The sequence below is a fragment of the Chroicocephalus ridibundus genome, chromosome 7 (assembly GCF_963924245.1).
Source record: "Chroicocephalus ridibundus chromosome 7, bChrRid1.1, whole genome shotgun sequence".
Taxonomy (NCBI): Eukaryota; Metazoa; Chordata; class Aves; order Charadriiformes; family Laridae; genus Chroicocephalus; species Chroicocephalus ridibundus.
In genome coordinates this window covers 57,411,849-57,428,727 of record NC_086290.1, presented here as the reverse complement: position 1 = coordinate 57,428,727, position 16,879 = coordinate 57,411,849, and the positions used below count along the sequence as shown (strand labels likewise).

The following is a 16,879-nucleotide window of genomic DNA, read 5'->3' as shown; positions in this document are numbered from 1 at the left end:
TGTAGAAATGATTAAGAAAACACTGATGATCTTCAGAAACTCTGCTCCCTAGTGTATCACTGGAATAATAAAGCTGATTTCTATTGTGTTTAAAACTTTATAATTGCAAACATGATTTTGTTATCCTTGAAATCCTGACTTAAGCCACGAAAGAGAAAACAAAGTGCTGTGCAGGTTTTCTTGGAAAGCAGTTTTTCTGTGGGCTGAAAGATAATTTATTCTATAGGGTCTTTTCCTTCTAACGATTGAGACGATTCTTGTCTTGTATTATCCAGGTATTGCTCGATATCTTGGGCTTTATAAGCAGATTTTTTAACCTTTATCAATATTTGATGATCACTTGACATCTTTCAAGCGCCTACGACATGGTTTATTTGAAGATGGTACCTGCAGCTGGTGTGACTGCTTGATCCTGGTACTTACGATACCAGCCTGGTGGGCTTAATGAGAAATCTTTGCGTGAGATTGAGTTTATTTTTTCAGCTTGAATCCCTGTGCGGTGCACTGCCTGGATAGAAGGCTAGCAATGAGAGGGAACAGGAATTAATTTTAATAAAACCAAAAAAAACCCTGAAAAAGCGTGCATTGAGTCTCTCTCCTTTTTTCTAGGGGAGAAACTTGATTTAGTACAGGATAACTGCAAAGAGGGGTCTGGACCATGTACAGCGGACATTTAGCCAGTCCCCAGATTAATCCAGATGACGTACTGTGTGATCGCTGGAGCACCTGAAACCAGCCTTTCTTTGATCTCTCAATTTAAAGCCTCCAGTGTTTCACTGCTTAGCAGAGAGAGGATTTTTTCTTCAATTGAGTTCCTAGGGAAGGAAACACCCAATTCATTACCAAAGTTGGTGGATTTATGAATCCCCGAACAGAGAAATTCTTTTACGAGAGGCCTGGATTTATATGACATTGGAAAAAGGATTATCTGATCTGAAGATCCTTAGAGGGTTGCTGTGAAAGAAAATATTAACCTATAGCTCTTGCAATTTGAAAAGTAGATTTGAGAACTTAGTAGTAAAAAGTGTGTGAGTTCTTGCCCTTCGACGTGCTGTACTGGTTATGCTGAAATTACATTTTTTTCTTTCTTTCTTTGTATGACCCTTGTGTCTGTTGCTTTTGGAGGTTGTATTAGCAGTAAAGGTGGGTTTATCAAATATGGATGTTTGTTGGATTAGAATCATTATGAATTCTAAAAATGCCTAAACTATGTGTACAGTGATACTCATAAGGTGCAAGAAAAATATAATTAGTGGGGTTTTTATATTATCTTCTACTGGAAACTTTCTAAGAGCTTGCAAGTGTTTGGTTCTTCATATGTAGGTCTTAAAAATTAAGCAAGCCAGCACCGTGGGCAACTTGCCATGGCCGCTGAGGTGCAGGGATCAGATGAGGGCATCTACCAGCGGAGCTTAGAAAGAGTCTTGAATTTGGGTAGGAAATTTGTCATCCTTCTTTTTTGCTTAAAGAAAAAAGAAAATTGAATATTCAAATGCTGGAATGCTCTTGTGCCCTGAGTGAATGCCGTGATCATTGGGCTGCAGGCAATTTTGGTGTTGTTTAGTGATCCGAAATTACTTCCTAGACCCAGGAACTTTCCCTGATAAAAATTTTATTGAAACTTGAAAAAACTTAAGGCACTGCTCCCCCCCCCCCTTTTTTTTAATGCTCTGGCCCTTTTCCTTCTTTTCTTCCCCTCCAAAATAAGTCTTCACATTTCGTCTTGTGCTAGCAAAGTACCAGGTTATATTGCCTCTACATTTACGAGGCTAAGATGTTTACCTAATTTGGCCAAAATCTGCTCTGTGATGATCATAAATATATGTTACAAATAGGATTTTTCTTTTTTTCTTAATTAAACATAAATGTGCATTAGTTGATAATGTATGCTTTTAGTTTGAAATTGCCTGCATAAATGTTTTAATAATTAGAACATTTTAACAAGCCCCAGTGGCTCCATATACCGTTTGCTCTGACCAGTAAACTTATACATGTTTTGAAAGAAAACAAATGTGTGGGAAAAAATGTTGTTTGTTTTTTGCCAAACCAAAATATTAATCTGCCCTGCTAGTGAAGTTTCTTGGCCACGCCACTGACTGCAATTTCAAAAGTGTCATCTGTATTTTTCAGCTCTTCCATGTATAAAGAATCCAACAGCAGTTTCCTTCAAGGTTCACTAAGTTTGAATGTTTAGGGGGCTGTAGCCACAAGATTTGGCAAACCATTCGCTTGTCATGTTAATAAAAAGGGAATTGTTTCTGCCTCTTTAAGCTAGTATCTAAATGAAGGAGTTGGATCAACTGGATTTTAATCATAAAGTCCAAATTCTTCTTGCTTGCAAGTGAATAGCTTCACGGTGTTCAGGGTTTTCATCCGATTTAATTTTATTTAGAAAAAGAACTGAGCTTCTTCCGTGTTACCAATTCTTAAATTTGCTTGCTTGTTATGCTGTTCAAACCTAATCGGTTATCTTGATCTTAAAAAGAAAATTGAGCCTTTCTGCGGTTTTTATTTCCCATAAGCAATTGAATTGAAAAGTGGGGTGGTTTTGGTTTTTTTTTTAACTCCTTAAGTTGTTTTTTTATAGATGGCATGCTAGCTTTGAGGGCTCTTTCATGAGTGGTAAAAGCTTACACCTTGTAAAATCTATAGCTTTTAATGCATTTTGTTTTTCACTTCAAACACAGTAGCGGGAGAAGAAATAATAGAATATTTCATGGCGATCCAGTTTCAACAGTTCAGATTCTTTTTACGTGGTGATGCTTATTCTGTAGCTCCAAATGCTTGGGCTTAAAATTTGATTTCCTAAAATCCTTAGCCTTGAAAGTGTTGAAATTTGGAATGAGCTATCTGTAACGCAGACTGAAGAACTTTCTTGCTTACGTTACTTTTCCTCTAACACGGAGATTATAAGGAATTAGATCAGATAAATGATTATACTGTCTATGGAATGAGAAAATATAGGATAGGTAATATTTGTTCCTGAAAAAAGCTTTTAACCACTCTTTTTCTCATTATCTGTTTTAACATTAAAAAAGTATTGCTCTCGACAAACCCTGAATAACGTTGGGTTGCAACGCAGAAATCTGCTGTAAAATATCAGCGTATTTTAGGAAAAGGTCTTTTCATTACTAATTACCCGCCTTCTCTGGATGAGTGTGAAGAAAGGTGGAACTTTGGGTTTTTTCTCCTTCCTTGCCTTCAGCTCCTGGGGTGATGGGGGAATCCAGGCACTCACAAGAGGACGAGTCGCGTGAACAAAGTTGCTTCAGGAACGAAGAAAGTTAAAAGTAAAATCATCAGATCTGTGTCTCTTATAAGTGAGTTCAGTTCACGCAGGCTGACTCTGGTCAGAAATTTAGGGTCAGTAAACCACAGATTTGCTAAACTTGGCCATTGTTCCCTTCAAGGTTCCCAAGGTTCGATGAAAACCCACAGGACAAGATGCTGGCGGCCTTGAGCTGGATGGTATTTTGCCTGTCCAGTAGTTCTGTTGAAATAAAGAGAAATATTAAAATAGGAAGGGCTGAAAATGAGCAAATGTGGCGCATGGTGAATGCATCAAAAATTACCTGTGTGGGACTAACTCCGTGAGCCAAAGTGGAGTTTCCTCGTACCTTGCAGGTTTGAATTCGACACAGTGCTTTGTAAACAATAAATCAATGCAAGTTGTTTCTGTGAGTGCATAAAAGGTGTGAGAACTGTAATTTATTTTATAATAAATACTTCTGCTGAGCAAACAGTGAATGTAGCTATTAGAGACTTTCTCAAATAAGTGATTTTAGACTGCTGAGTGCCAGCTACTGATGTGGTAGTTGAGCTTTTAAAATGAAAAGACTGAATTTCTTTTGAAGATTCTTCTGACTGCTGTTGACACTTGTGCTAGGAAAGAATATAGAGTAATTTAATTCATTACTTTACTTAAAGATAACGTTTATGGTTGCAGCATTAACCTCCATTGGTGTGCAGGCTGCTAGGCTGGAGGTGTTTTGCTTGAATTTTTTCGGAGATGTTGCATCCTTTTATTAGGTGTGCGGAGACAGATTGTGTGCGGAAACACCAGGTAAGAAAAATGTGTGAGGGGAAGGGGAGTTCGGGATCAGTCAGCTGGTGTGTCTGCGTACAAGGACAAAGGGACAGTTTTGCCCTTGGCTACAGTTTGACACTTCTACTGGATTCAGTCAGAATTATCTGTACATGCTGAAGGGCAGAAATGTCATTTTTATGGCGTTCTGTATCCTCGGTCGCTTTTTTTTTGTAATTGGCTGCGAATAGCAACGCTGTAAGAGAGCTCTTAAATGCTGACCCCAGCCGAAATGGCATACAAATACCGGTATTAATACTTGTGTCCATTTTAAATACGGGATTGTCCTGAGTCCTTCCACCTTGTTTTTCAGGCACCATCCCGTGTTTCAGCCTGTTCCGCTGGCAGCCAGGCACCATGCCGGTGGCACGGGGTGCTCCTCTGCGTCACTGACTGTCCCATGTCCCCTTGGTCCTTTGGCCTCGGACATCCCTCTGTGCCTTCTCCTGCTCTTCTGTCCTCATCTCTTTCCCTGCCTTTGGCTGCCTTCACTTGTCTCTGTGACCTTTAAAGGTGGCTGAGGGTCCTTTGGTGGGTCCAGACCCCCTCACACCTCTACCCCTTCCCGCTTATCTCTTCTGCATCAGTCTCGTCATCTTTTTTCCAACAAAAAACGTTCCCTTGGCTGAACTGAAAAACAACCCTTCTGCTCCCAAAGCAGGGAGCTCTTCCTGTCCCGGCTCCGAGGGTTTTCTGCTTCTGAGTCCTTCGCTCTTTTCAGGTTCTGCAGTTTTTCAGACCTTTGACTGATACCTGGCACCTCCTGTTTGGGAGGAAAGGCCATGATTTTATTGTTCTCCAACCCCTACAGAGAAGCAAGCGGAAACTGGATTCGCTTAAGCTGTAGCCGACGTGTTGGGATGGGACATTCCCAGCTCTGATCTGGGAGGCTTGTGACATAGTCCAGACATCATGTACTGGCTCCGTGTAACCTGAGGCATTCGCACATAAATTCAACCTGAATACATAAGCTTATATAAAGAGGATCCTTAAACTATTCCGGCTAAAAATATTTGTAAAATGCTTGGAAACGTGGGGTTTTTTTGGTGCATTAGGATGCTCTCTTCCCTCTTATCTCTGTTAGAGACACATAATGGGGTCACTTTGCATGGTCTCAGGGACACCTTTTCCCTGTGAAATACTGTAATTTCCCTCTGTGGATTAACGGGATGGATTTGGGGTCTGGACTTTAAAACAAAAGGGATTTTTCACAACTACAGAGTCTAAAGAGATCAGAAGTGCTACTGTAGGCTTTTGTTAACCTGTCTGGGTTAGTCTTCTGGCTGCTCCCAGAATCCTTATTTGCCCAAAGAGTGATCCTTCAATTCGGTAACTAATGTCTGTTATGTATTATTAATTCAAAACATCGTGTGCATGATTTCTTCCCAATGTAAGAGCACATTAGCTTCTCCTGCACAAGAAAACACATGTTAATCTGTTTTCCATTATTGTCCAAAAGATTTTTTCGAAAGGCAATTCATGTTGCCCCGACAACGTTAAAGGCTGTAATTAAAAATAATTTTCCATTAATTTCTATACATACACATTTACTTATTATGATTTTTTACTGCATTTCCCTAAGTGTGCACACAGAAACCTAAAATGCTGCTGAAGAGTAAGTCAATATTCAGTGTAATGATCCGGTGTGGAGCGTGCCAGTACCCTGCTGTACTTCAATTAACCATCTTTCCCGGCGAACACCTGCATAGAAAAATGGATCTTCTATGGGATCAGCAGGAAAACAAACCCTGACTTTTCCGCATCGGCAGGGGAAGGGAATTCCAGTATTTCACAGCTTTTATGGATAATGATCTGCTACAGATTAAAAACCAAAAACAGACATTATGGTGTTGGCAGATTGCAAAAGGACTTGCTGGTTAAAGCTGCCGTTCGTAGGAGATGAGGATCGTGTTTATTGCTTCCATATGGTCCAGAGATACAAGACAGGCAAAATGTCTGGGGAGAAGTAATATGTCTTATTATATTGACACAGAACATACTTTTAGGTCTGTAGGCCCTTTTCCTGGTGCCTTTCGCAGGTGAGAGCGTGCGTGTGAAATATTTGCCCAGGATTCACCATGATGATAAAAAAAGATTGCTTAAGGATTGGATCCTTTGTGTGAGCGAAGTCTTAGAAATGCTGGAGTTTTTAAAGGGTCAGGGCTGGTAACTGCCACCTAACCCACGTATGTGAAGGATCTGGTTTTCCTCGAGTATTTGTGGAGTTTTCAACCCTTGGACTTTCCTGTTCAGCTTTGTGGAGCACATTAAGAGCCTAAGGCTAAACTTAAAGTTTCATAAATTTGTGTCAAAAAACTCTTCTCTGCATAATGTAAAATTAAATTTCTTGGTCTCTTTGACCTCGCGATGTGGGGTTTTTTAGCCAAATTTAGATCCAGACTTCTGGGCACACTGAAACAGCAGAGGAGCAGGCTAATCTTGTGCGTGTGTATACAAGTAGTTGACTGAAGAACTGTAGTCTTTGACTTGCCCATAATTAGCACCTGTGAAGCACCTTTCCATGTAGGAAAGATGACACTGCCCTTCTGCAGAAGGTTGGGGAGTAAGATCTAAGATCTAGTGGATATGCTCAGATACTGATACGCTTATTTTGTTGCAAAAAGGGAACAGGCAAAGGAATCGGAGACTTTAACCAGTCCGCAGAGCGGAAACCCAAGAGGATTTCACCAGTCAAAAGACTGGCTGATCAGTCTTACTGTGTCCTTTTAAAAAAAATAACGAAAATTGGTATTGTTTGTATGAATGTTGCAATTGAACAGTGCATGAACTCATATGGCGGGCATTCTTCATGTGATAACACTGCTTCTGCTCTCTTGTTCTCCCAGGGCTGATGAAATCGAGATGATCATGACAGACCTTGAAAGAGCAAATCAGGTAGGATTTTAAATGAGTCCCTCATAAAATTTCAAGTCTGACTTTGATTATTTTTTTTTTTCCCCTTCTCTTTTGGACTTTATGACAGTTCTTTTATATGCACTTAGCAGTCATAACTGTGTAGAGTAAGAAAATATGCAAATTTAGAGAAAAATACAGCTCTTTAGGGATACTCTGTAAGAATTGCATGCACAGTAAAGTAGTGCTTGCCATATATTTACCTTCTAATAATTTAAACTTAAGTTCCTGCTATAGGTATTCTTGGGTTTATGTTTCTAAATCCATCGTGCTGGCCCCTACCTACTGGTTTACTCAAATTAAAGGGCTTCTGCCCTGCAGCAGTGGCAGGGCTGCCAGCAGCCCAACCTGCGGAGGCCAGGCCTTCCGCTGCAGCTCCAGCTTTTGTGGGCTTCTTCGGACTTTTCCTTCCTTTTCTGATATGTTTTATTGACCTTATTAATTTTTAGCAAGGGTTGGATCAGACTGTGCCGTGCAGGAGAACAAAGACATTGTAATTTGTTCCTGTGGATGCTAATTTGGTAGGCTGTGAGATGTCTCCTCCACGTTCCCTTACAGTGCACACACTCCCGAGAAAGTGGCACAATCCTGTGGAACTTTTTAAATTAAAAAGTTTCTAAAAAACCAAACCCAACACCCAGGCAAAGAGCCATCTGGTGCAGTCTGTACTTTGAGTGACTGTATTAGAGGGGATGAAGTAGATGCGTGTGGACATACAGGATTCCCAGGTGATAAATGCAACAAGTGATGGTTTCACAGAGGGAAACCTCAACCAGGTATTTGCTTATCAGTGAGCTTCATTAATCCCTCTGTCAGGTAAGATCAGAGATTACGGAATTCTCTCAGGTTATGGTTCTATAATCCAGTTGAAGCGTACCTAAGAGCAGCTCGCTTCCAGGGAGAGCACTTGCACCTCCTTCCCCTCCGCAGTCCCGCTGCACGCCTCGGGCTGTCAGTAGCAGTTGTGGAGCTGCACCGTGAGCCCGACCAGGGCACTGATCCTCTGGAAAACTAATCCCCTCCAGCTGCTGCTTTGGTTTGTCTTTTTCCTTTTGCTAGATCAGCTTTCAGCCCCCACGGTCCGCTGGTGCAGCTGACCAGTAGAGCACATATATTATCCTTTATCACAGAATCACAGAATGGCTTGGGTGGGAAGGGACCCTAAAGCCCACCCAGTGCCACCCCCTGCCCTGGGCAGGGACACCTCCCGCCAGCCCAGGTTGCTCCAAGCCCCGTCCAACCTGGCCTTGAACCCCTCCAGGGATGGGGCAGCCACAGCTTCTCTGGGCACCCTGGGCCAGGGGCTCACCACCCTCAGAATAAAGAATTTCTTTCTAATATCTCATCGAAATCTCCCCTCTTCCAGTTTAAAACCATCACCGCTCGTCCCGTGGCTCCCCTCCCTGCTCCAGAGTCCCTCCCCAGCTTTCCTGGAGCCCCTTTAGGGACTGAAAGGGGCTCTGAGGTCTCCCCGGAGCCTTCTCTTCTCCAGGCTTAACAGCAATGAACTTTACATTAGTTCTTTATAAATTGGAAAAATACTAACGAAGCAGAAGGCAGATTTGTAAGTTGTTGGGTTGATTATTTAGTCAGTAAAAGAAAATTGGGGTTTGCACAGTAGGTTTTTAGTTCTGTCAAAAGAATTTTTGTAGACAGCATTAAATATTTATGAGAGTGCTAGTAATTATTTGAAAATCTGTAGGCTTTTTAGAAATGATGTAGGTGTTAAAGATGTTTTGGTAGAATTATTTGGTGATTTTTGCAAAGGCAGTACGTTTTGCAAAGTTGTAGCAATGATTTACCCAGTAGGTTTTTTCTTTTCTCAGAGTAGGTTGTAGGTGGTTGTAGTTAAAGAACAGGTATTTCTGATTTCCTCATTGCCATACTAAAACAGAACATATCTGTTTGTACAGAAATGCTAAAGGTATTTTCATACCTAACTGGGACAAACCTGCAACTTGGGGTTTTTTTTTACTTTATTGGGTTTTTTTTTAATTAGTCAAAATTTATTACTGCTTATGTGCATAACCCTTAGTTTGGTTGTGATTCAGCAAACTGAATCTGCCTGTAAACATCAGTTTGCAGTTCATCTTCCTAGTAAAGCCAGAAGAGGTGATTCTCCCTCCCCTTTTCCCATCTCCCTCCCGGCTGCGGTGGTCCCGTCCCCTCCCCAGCAGCAGCTTTTGCAGCCGGGGGGACCCTTTATTGAGTCCATTGGGCTCAGGGACTGCAGAAAAGCCTGAATTTGGGGCGAAGGGGCCAGGTTTGTTTTCGATGAGACACGGGAGAAGCGGCAGTGCCGAGATGAGGGATGTGAGGGGAGCGTGTGGCCTCGGAGGAGACAGGGCTGGGGAGATTCACGGGTGGGGGGCAGCGAGCTGCTGGGGGAGCTCAGATGATTTGCTGAAACGTGCCCGTGGTCCTTGTCTTGTGCGATGCTTCACCTTTGTAAAACACTTCTGTAAATTATAACTAAGTAATCTTCGTAGCAGCAATTCCTGTGTTTTACCTCTTTATGGTTGAAAAAATAATGGAAAGAAATTAAATCCATTGCACAGGCCAGAAAGTGAGTTTGCATCAGGCTGAAGTGTTACAATTGCAGAAACAAGTACTTATCATAATTATGTGTTTAATAGTTAAATTAACATTTCCTTTTACCATTTCAGTAAGTACTTATTCCCCATTATTAAGGCTACCTTTAAAGAGTAATGCTCAGCATGGCTCCTACTTTGAGGATAGACTGCCTTGCTGATTTTGATGTGCTGTTTTGCTGCTCTGGAATTAACACTGACCCAGACGACTGCAATTCGGAGCAGAAATTTACAGAACAGCAAAATGTTTGCTCTGAAAATGTGAAAAATATTATTTGCTGTAAATTTTTAAATATCTGATATTTCTTGAAAACACCTTCCTTGGTCATTGGCCTTTTAAAATCCAGAGCTGGCGTTTCCGAACTTCCCTTCTGTACGTGAGGACGCCCCTCTGACCTGAAGAGGTGGGGAGTGCTGTTGCCCTCTCCGGTTCTGCAGTAACGAGGGGGTGGCTGCACTCATTGACGTTGGTCCAGGTGATGAAAGCCATGGGGACAGAGTTGATGTTGTCACTCCCGCCGTTGTGTCCTGTTGGGTGAAGCATGGACCATTCTTCCTAGTCTGCAGACTCCGTCACCTCTCTTCTCCCACTGTTTTCTCCTCATTTAGATCCTCACATTGTTTCGTGCAGGAGCCTTCTGGGCTCGTTTGTGTGCTATCATCCCCAGAAGAACTCACTGGCTCATAGAAATAATTACCTTTAAATACCAGTGAGCTTTGCAGTTTTCTGCTCAGAAAGAAAAAGGGGTAGTGACTGCAAAACTCAGTTTCTCTCTATTATATTATTATCACAAGGTATAAACTGAATTTTCCCACAAACCGTAACCCTAACCCTAACCAACAAGAGAAGTAAGTCCCTCACTTGAGTGGCGTGAGGTGGGATGGAGGGGTTTGGAGGCGGGTGCTGGAGGTGACGATGTGGTGGCTGCTGGGATGCCAGCCATTCCTCAGCTGCTAATCCAGGCACTCGGTGCGGTTAATCCAAGATCTTGAGTGGGGTTTTGCAGCATGACTAGTCCCCTTCACACTGACGAAGCTCCCACAGAGTAGTTTAAGCACATCAATTTACACCCACTGCTGCGTGAGGGGGGGCCTGCCTGGGAGGTGGGTGTCAGTGGCAGCCACTTTAAAGTCCTGAGGGCTATAAACCGGTACAAAAAGGACAAGAATGGTGCATTAAAACGGCTGGTCTACCTACGCCTGCCTCAAGAGGAGCCGTTAGCTCCATGACGTGTAGGTTTAGGGGGGGGGTGTAAGGTCCGAAGCCAGTAGCCCCCACTCGCTTTAGCAGTAAAGAGGCAACTGCGTCTTCTGGGAGGCGGCAGAGGAGCTGTGGGCAGCTGGGCTCTGCCCTCACAGAACCACAAAATAGTAGGGTTGGAAGGGACCTCTGGGGATCACCCAGTCCAATCCCCTGCCAGAGCAGGGTCACCCAGAGCAGGTGGCACAGGAACGCGTCCAGGCGGGGTTGGGATGTCTCCGGAGACGGAGACTCCCCCACCTCTCTGGGCAGCCTGTGCCAGGGCTCTGCCACCCTCAGGGTAAAGAAGTTCCTCCTCATGTTGAGATGGGACTTCCCATGGTCAAGTTTGTGCCCGTTGCCACTTGTCCCATCGCCAGGCACCACCGAAAAGAGTCTGGCCCCAAATCCTCTCGGATCCTCTCCTTGTCCCCGGGGTGGTGTGACTTGTATGGCTTGGGTGTGTAAAGCGCTGAAGCCAAATTATAACTAAACGCAATAGGAATGGCTTATTTTCACTTTGCTAACTCACCAGCTCGATAACGAAAGTAAGCCAAGAGTTCACCCTCACATTTCCATGAAGATTTAATAATCCTGTAGTTTGGGGAAGGGACTCGTTTTATTAAGATTTCATTTTGCACAATAAATCACTGCATATTTTCTGATATGCTACGAAGTATAGTAATAAATAATTAAAACTAAACTACCCTTACTTGTCAAAATAAATGATTTATCATAGTTCGGGATATAGCATCTTTGAATTTTTTATTGTTTGATTCCCAGAATATTATAATTTCCAATCAGTGAAGTTAATGAAGCTCCAGTGTACTTCTCTGCATTTGCAACAGTTACAGTTGTGTGAATGTATATTTTACGCAAATAGTTATGGTTAGCGCGTTTCAGTACCTTTTCAAGTTTATCCCTTTCTCTTAAGCGTTCATGGCAGTAAGTCACGAGTCTTTTGGACGGCAAATTTATTCAAACGAATTATCCGTCTGTTTCTATCCTTCATCTCGCAACCTGGAATCACCCAGCTGTGCGTGAGAAAAACTGGCGTTTCTGTTGAAAAGAATAATTCCTGTGTTGTGACAACAGAAATACTTCGGAGTGTTAATTCTTTTTAAAAAAGAGAGAGGGGGGGCTCAGTTTAAGGTTTTATTATTGAGTCAAAGTTTGTGGTTTCACGTCGTTGATGTATCTAGTCTGTTTACTGCCTTTATACATTCAGTTCACATTGTTTTAAGAGAAAGAAAAAAAAAGTCTAATGGGCTTTGTAATTTGGGCTTCTTGGAAAAAAAGTGCTTTTTCACTTTGAAAAGAAAAAAAGTAGAACTTCGGTTAGGGTTGGTTGATCCTGGGTTATTGTATTTTAATCCTGAGGAGGAAATCAATTTGAAAAGCAGAATCAGATATAAGGATCCTTAGATTTTGGGAGTTACAATAGTCAGGGAACATGGGACAATTTTTTTGTGGATTGCATTGTGAAAGCTATAGGAAAAGAATGAATTTATTTTTTTCCTGCTGTGTCTGTGCCATGTTTGTGCCTTTGGAAAAGCAAAATGTTTCCATTGGTTTTCTTTCCATCTTCACAGCGCCGATAGTGCTCCCAGATTTCTACTTCTTGTTTTTTTCTGGGGAAAGAAAGTCAAATATAGAAACTTCGGTTTCTATAGGAAACAACTGTTCTTTCATAACCAGTTTATTAAAGAATCTGGATTGGATCAGTACTATTTATTCCACAGAAACGTAGTGTTAGATTTTAAGATTTGTAGAGGAAGGGTTAGGGAGTTTAAGCATTTTTTGTAACCGAACTTCCACCAAAATACATAAAACGGCGCCTGCTATAGAAGTAGAAAGAAAACCTTACCAGGGCATTTTAGGAGAAATGCTGTTCTCGAGGTTATTTTTTTATTTCATTGGGTATGGTGCCTTCCTGGCCCTAACAAATCACATTGGAAAACGGTTTGAAAACAAATTCCCACGAAGCGAGATTGCTATAAAATATGTATGGTTTTCAGCAGCGGATGGAATAAATTCTCCCCTTTCACTTAGCAACACAAATGCAAGCCAGTATAGGTAGCGCAGGTGCTGGGCGGGAGGGGTTTGCTCTGACCCTTCCCAAATACCCGCTTTTCAGTCCGCCTCCCTTTGCCATGGAGCAGCTCCTCTGCTCTCGTGGTGTGCCGTGGCCCCGCCGAATTCAGCAGAGTCGTGCCATTTTGTAACAGATGAGGTTATTCGCTCAGTCCCGTGGTTTCACTATCTGGGAAATGGGAATAACATTTACTTTACAAAGTGCGTTGAGCTCCTTGCATGGAGAAGTGCTGTATGAAGGCAAAATATGGTTAATATTATTTTCATACAAACACAGGAGTTTCCTGTAAATGCTTGGCTTTCAGTTGGGAATACATTTATCTGGCAGCCTTTTAGTGCACGAAGGAAAGTGCAATAGCCTGAAGACAAGAATGAAGACAACTCAACCTCTTCTGTTTGGAGTTGTTTTATTTTATTTTTTTTTTAAGTAATTCTCCATTGCTGGAAAAAATAGGTGCCAGAGCCTTGAAGAGTCTTTCATGTCACAGAATTTCTGATCAACTTGCTGTTGTTCTGTGAAAGCTGGGGTCGCTTAAAGGTTGTAAAATAAATTTTTATATCTCAAAAGTTAGAAAATCAAAGCACATTGAACCAGAGTGCTTTAATTGATCTCGTACTTCGAGAAACCTAGCTTTTTGCAGCAGCTTGCAAGTAAGAATCTCAGCTTCAAGCATTTAAAACCAAGCATGGTGATTACTGCCATAACCGGGCTCATTAACTTCAGCAGAATTACTTGTGGTAATATACACTCCTAGCCCGTAGGAAGATTTTGCCGTGTATAGCACCGAATTTAGCACGTAATAAGGAAATATAGTTTGGCCGGTGGAACTTTAAGGGAAAGGTTATACTTTTTTGCTTGTAAGTATCTCATTTTGCTATTCACACCACTGGTCTTTGATCAAATTAACATTTTACTGTAAGTAGAAGAGCACTCAGTTAATGCTATTCATTATCTTGTCAGGAAACAATGAGAATAATTTAAACTGGATATATTGTGTAAGGCTTTTTTGTTTTTTTTCTAATTGGAAAGCACACGGCAGCACCATGATCATGACCTACTGGCTTCACTGTGAACACTACAATATTTACACACTGTATTAAGGAGAACGAAAGTATTTTGAGGTGTTTCGTTACTAGGGAGTAGCCCTCCGCTAGAAAAACAGCGATATGGAAATTAAGAGGAATTGTATGACTGAGGTATCCAGAAAAACGTCATTTTTAGGCAATGCTGGATTTGCATGGTCTCTAGCAAGGCCAGCAGCGTGACTGTCACTGGTCATCGTGGTTTTTCTGGGCTGTGCACAGTAGATTTGGAAGTAAGAAACCAAGAGTTTCAGCTCTGACTGATGAAAAGCAACTGTACCATGGAATACGTATTTCTTAGCCAAAGTGGGAGAGCTTCACACAAAGAGAAGGTTGCGTGAACTTTCCAGTGGCTCCAAGTTGTGCAAGATTGGTAGATTTTAGCCGTTTTCCATACTGGGCGTCTGTCTCTGGCCGCGCTCTCTTTTCTTATTTCAGGAAAAATTGTTCAACCATTTCTAAGAACAAGATTAGGAAAAAAAATCCACTTCTCCCCACATGTTACGAGTTGTTCTTGCTGTTTTGGTGAGGAGCCTGCTGTGCCCATATTTAAGAGAAGGGGCTTGGCACTTGATGAGGGAGGGTTTGCCTTTTTCTCAGGCTTGTATCTTCTGTTGCTTCAAGTAGCAAAAGGAAAATTAAAAAAAATAAAGCCCCAAGTTTGGCCAGCCTATAAGCGTCTGAAAAAAAATATGAGTTCACACAAATTCAACAGAATCTGGTTTGAATTTGTCGGCTTTGATGTCCGTGCCTGTCCCAAGCACGCTGTAGTCGTGCTGCAGTCACCCAGCTGGGTGAACATTAACCAGCCAGGTTTTTCTTCTCTTGGTGGCAACAAGGTTCAGCGCCACTTCGAGGGGGAGCAGCGGGAGGGGAGATGCTTCTCCGGGCTGCGGCGGGGAGACGGGCACCGCCGGCGTGAGAGCGCGGAGAGCGGGAAGCGGAGAGGGGGAATTGGTGGCGGGGAGGGAGGGAGGAGAAGGAGCGGGACGGGGTAGACACCAGGACCTTTGGAGAAGAGGCAACGAGGAAAAGAGGAAGGAGGAGATCGTGGGGGTAAGACCAATCGTGGAAGTTCGTGTGTATTTGTTAAGTTGTGTGAGATACGAGCTTGCTTTTTCCTGCCTGAAGCTAAAGGCACCGGGAAGCTCAAGAGAAGGTGCAAAGGGTGCTTCCAGTGGCCAAAATGAATTAGGAAGGGGACAAAGCAAAGAGGGGTAGGAGCCAGAGAGGCAAAGGCAGAGGACTTTGGAGGGAAGCAGCACCCCAGCCGCTGTGCGAGGTCTTGGGTGCTGGTGAGCCCGAGCCACCCAAATGGCAACATGCTGGGAGCTTGGGGAACCCAGGGAGCTCAAAACGGGGGTTCTGCCAGCGCATTCATTAACATTTCTGAAGCTCTTGGATCCTCTGGTGGTGGAAACCAGATCACAGCCCATGAGGAAGCGATTAATCCTATCTGCAGAGGAGGGTGGGATTAGTTTGCAGTAAATAAGCCGCAGAGGTCGCACACAGACCAAGCAGGACAAAGCAAAATATTCATTCACCGAGCAAGATTCATCCCGCGAGCTGAACAAAGTAGGGGTCTCGGTGGGAAAAAGCAATGGCATGTTGCTGCGCGGATCCATCCTGCCTCCCAAAGCCCCGCGCACGGGGTGGCCTGGCACACCTGCGGCCGTGGGGTTGGCCTTTCAAAACTTTTAAGTGCTCAGTTTTGAAACCGCTGTTCTTTTAACAGGTTTTTGTGTGTAATTTATAATTTATATTGCAATGGCACCCAAAAGTGCTTTCCAGACGCTGAACCCATCTATAAGCTGGCTCTAAAAAGCTTCCATTCTGGGGGCAAAAAAAAAAAAGAATAATTGACCAGTATTTCCCAAACGGAATTGCCCAAAGTTTCTGTTGATGTATTTTTAACAATGCGTAGTATGAAGTCTTGTCTGATATTATTCACAGGATTACAACAGGTGTCCTGAATTGGCTGGGGAGGCTGTGCAGAAAGGGCAGCTGACAGCTTACTGTATATGCAGATGTAACATCTATTAGAAATATCCTCTGTGGTTTGCTTGCATGCAAGCTGAATAGATTCGCAAAACAATGCTGCTGTGAATGGAAGCCATCAGCAGAATTGCTTAAGGCTGCAAAACCCATTACTTATACAGCAGTAGACGCAAGAGCAAGTGCCACAGTGTAGTGACTTGTCCTGCTTTGCTGGAGTTGTTTAGCAGCTATTAGATCAATATAGGTACATCTACAGCTAATAAAGTGCGAGAAAATAATGTATCTCCATCTGTACCGTTAGCTCAGTTTTTAATCCTAATACTATCCAGCTGCACAAACAACGTAAACTTTCTCTGTTTGTGCCTTTTTAATTCTGCTGCCTTTTTTTCAGTCAGACAATAGCTTGTGTCCCTTGCTCTGATTATTAGAGCCATGTTACTGTACTTTTACAATTACATTTTAATTACCGCTGTAGAACCTATGCAAAATCATTTAATAGAATGTTGTGAGCAAATAGCGCAGATGATGCATTTAGTATTTGATTGCCGTTAGTTTACTGATTGATTAAACACGCAGGCAGAGTCTCCGCTTTGACTAGGAAGTCAAAGACCATGCACGCCCACGGGGATGTAAGTTTTATAGTCGCTATTTTAGAAGACTTAGGTTTTCAAAAGGATTAGCTGAAAAAGTGGAGAATCTGGTACAAAAAAATACAGCAGTTTTCGTTGGTTAAAAATGAATTTGTTATTCAATAAGGCAAGGGACCCATTGGTGTAAAGGGTAAAAGTTGGTCAAGAAAAGTTTTGGCCTTGGTTGGTGGCAGTTCATGGGTTTGGAAGAGTTGGTGAGACGTCTCGAAAGTGGAGATAGGAGATG

General features: G+C 42.5%; 1 protein-coding gene across 6 annotated transcripts in view; it reads left to right on the top strand.

Annotated features, from left to right (window-relative positions):
• The window catches only part of CUX1 (cut like homeobox 1), a 280,930-nt gene that overhangs the window by 171,522 nt on the left and 92,529 nt on the right, over positions 1-16,879 (top strand). For all 6 annotated transcript variants that reach the window (XM_063341501.1, XM_063341500.1, XM_063341499.1 and 3 more), the window contains one exon: positions 6,931-6,979. In XM_063341501.1, coding sequence (XP_063197571.1) covers positions 6,931-6,979 — 49 coding nt within the window. The remainder of the gene's footprint in view (positions 1-6,930; positions 6,980-16,879) is intronic.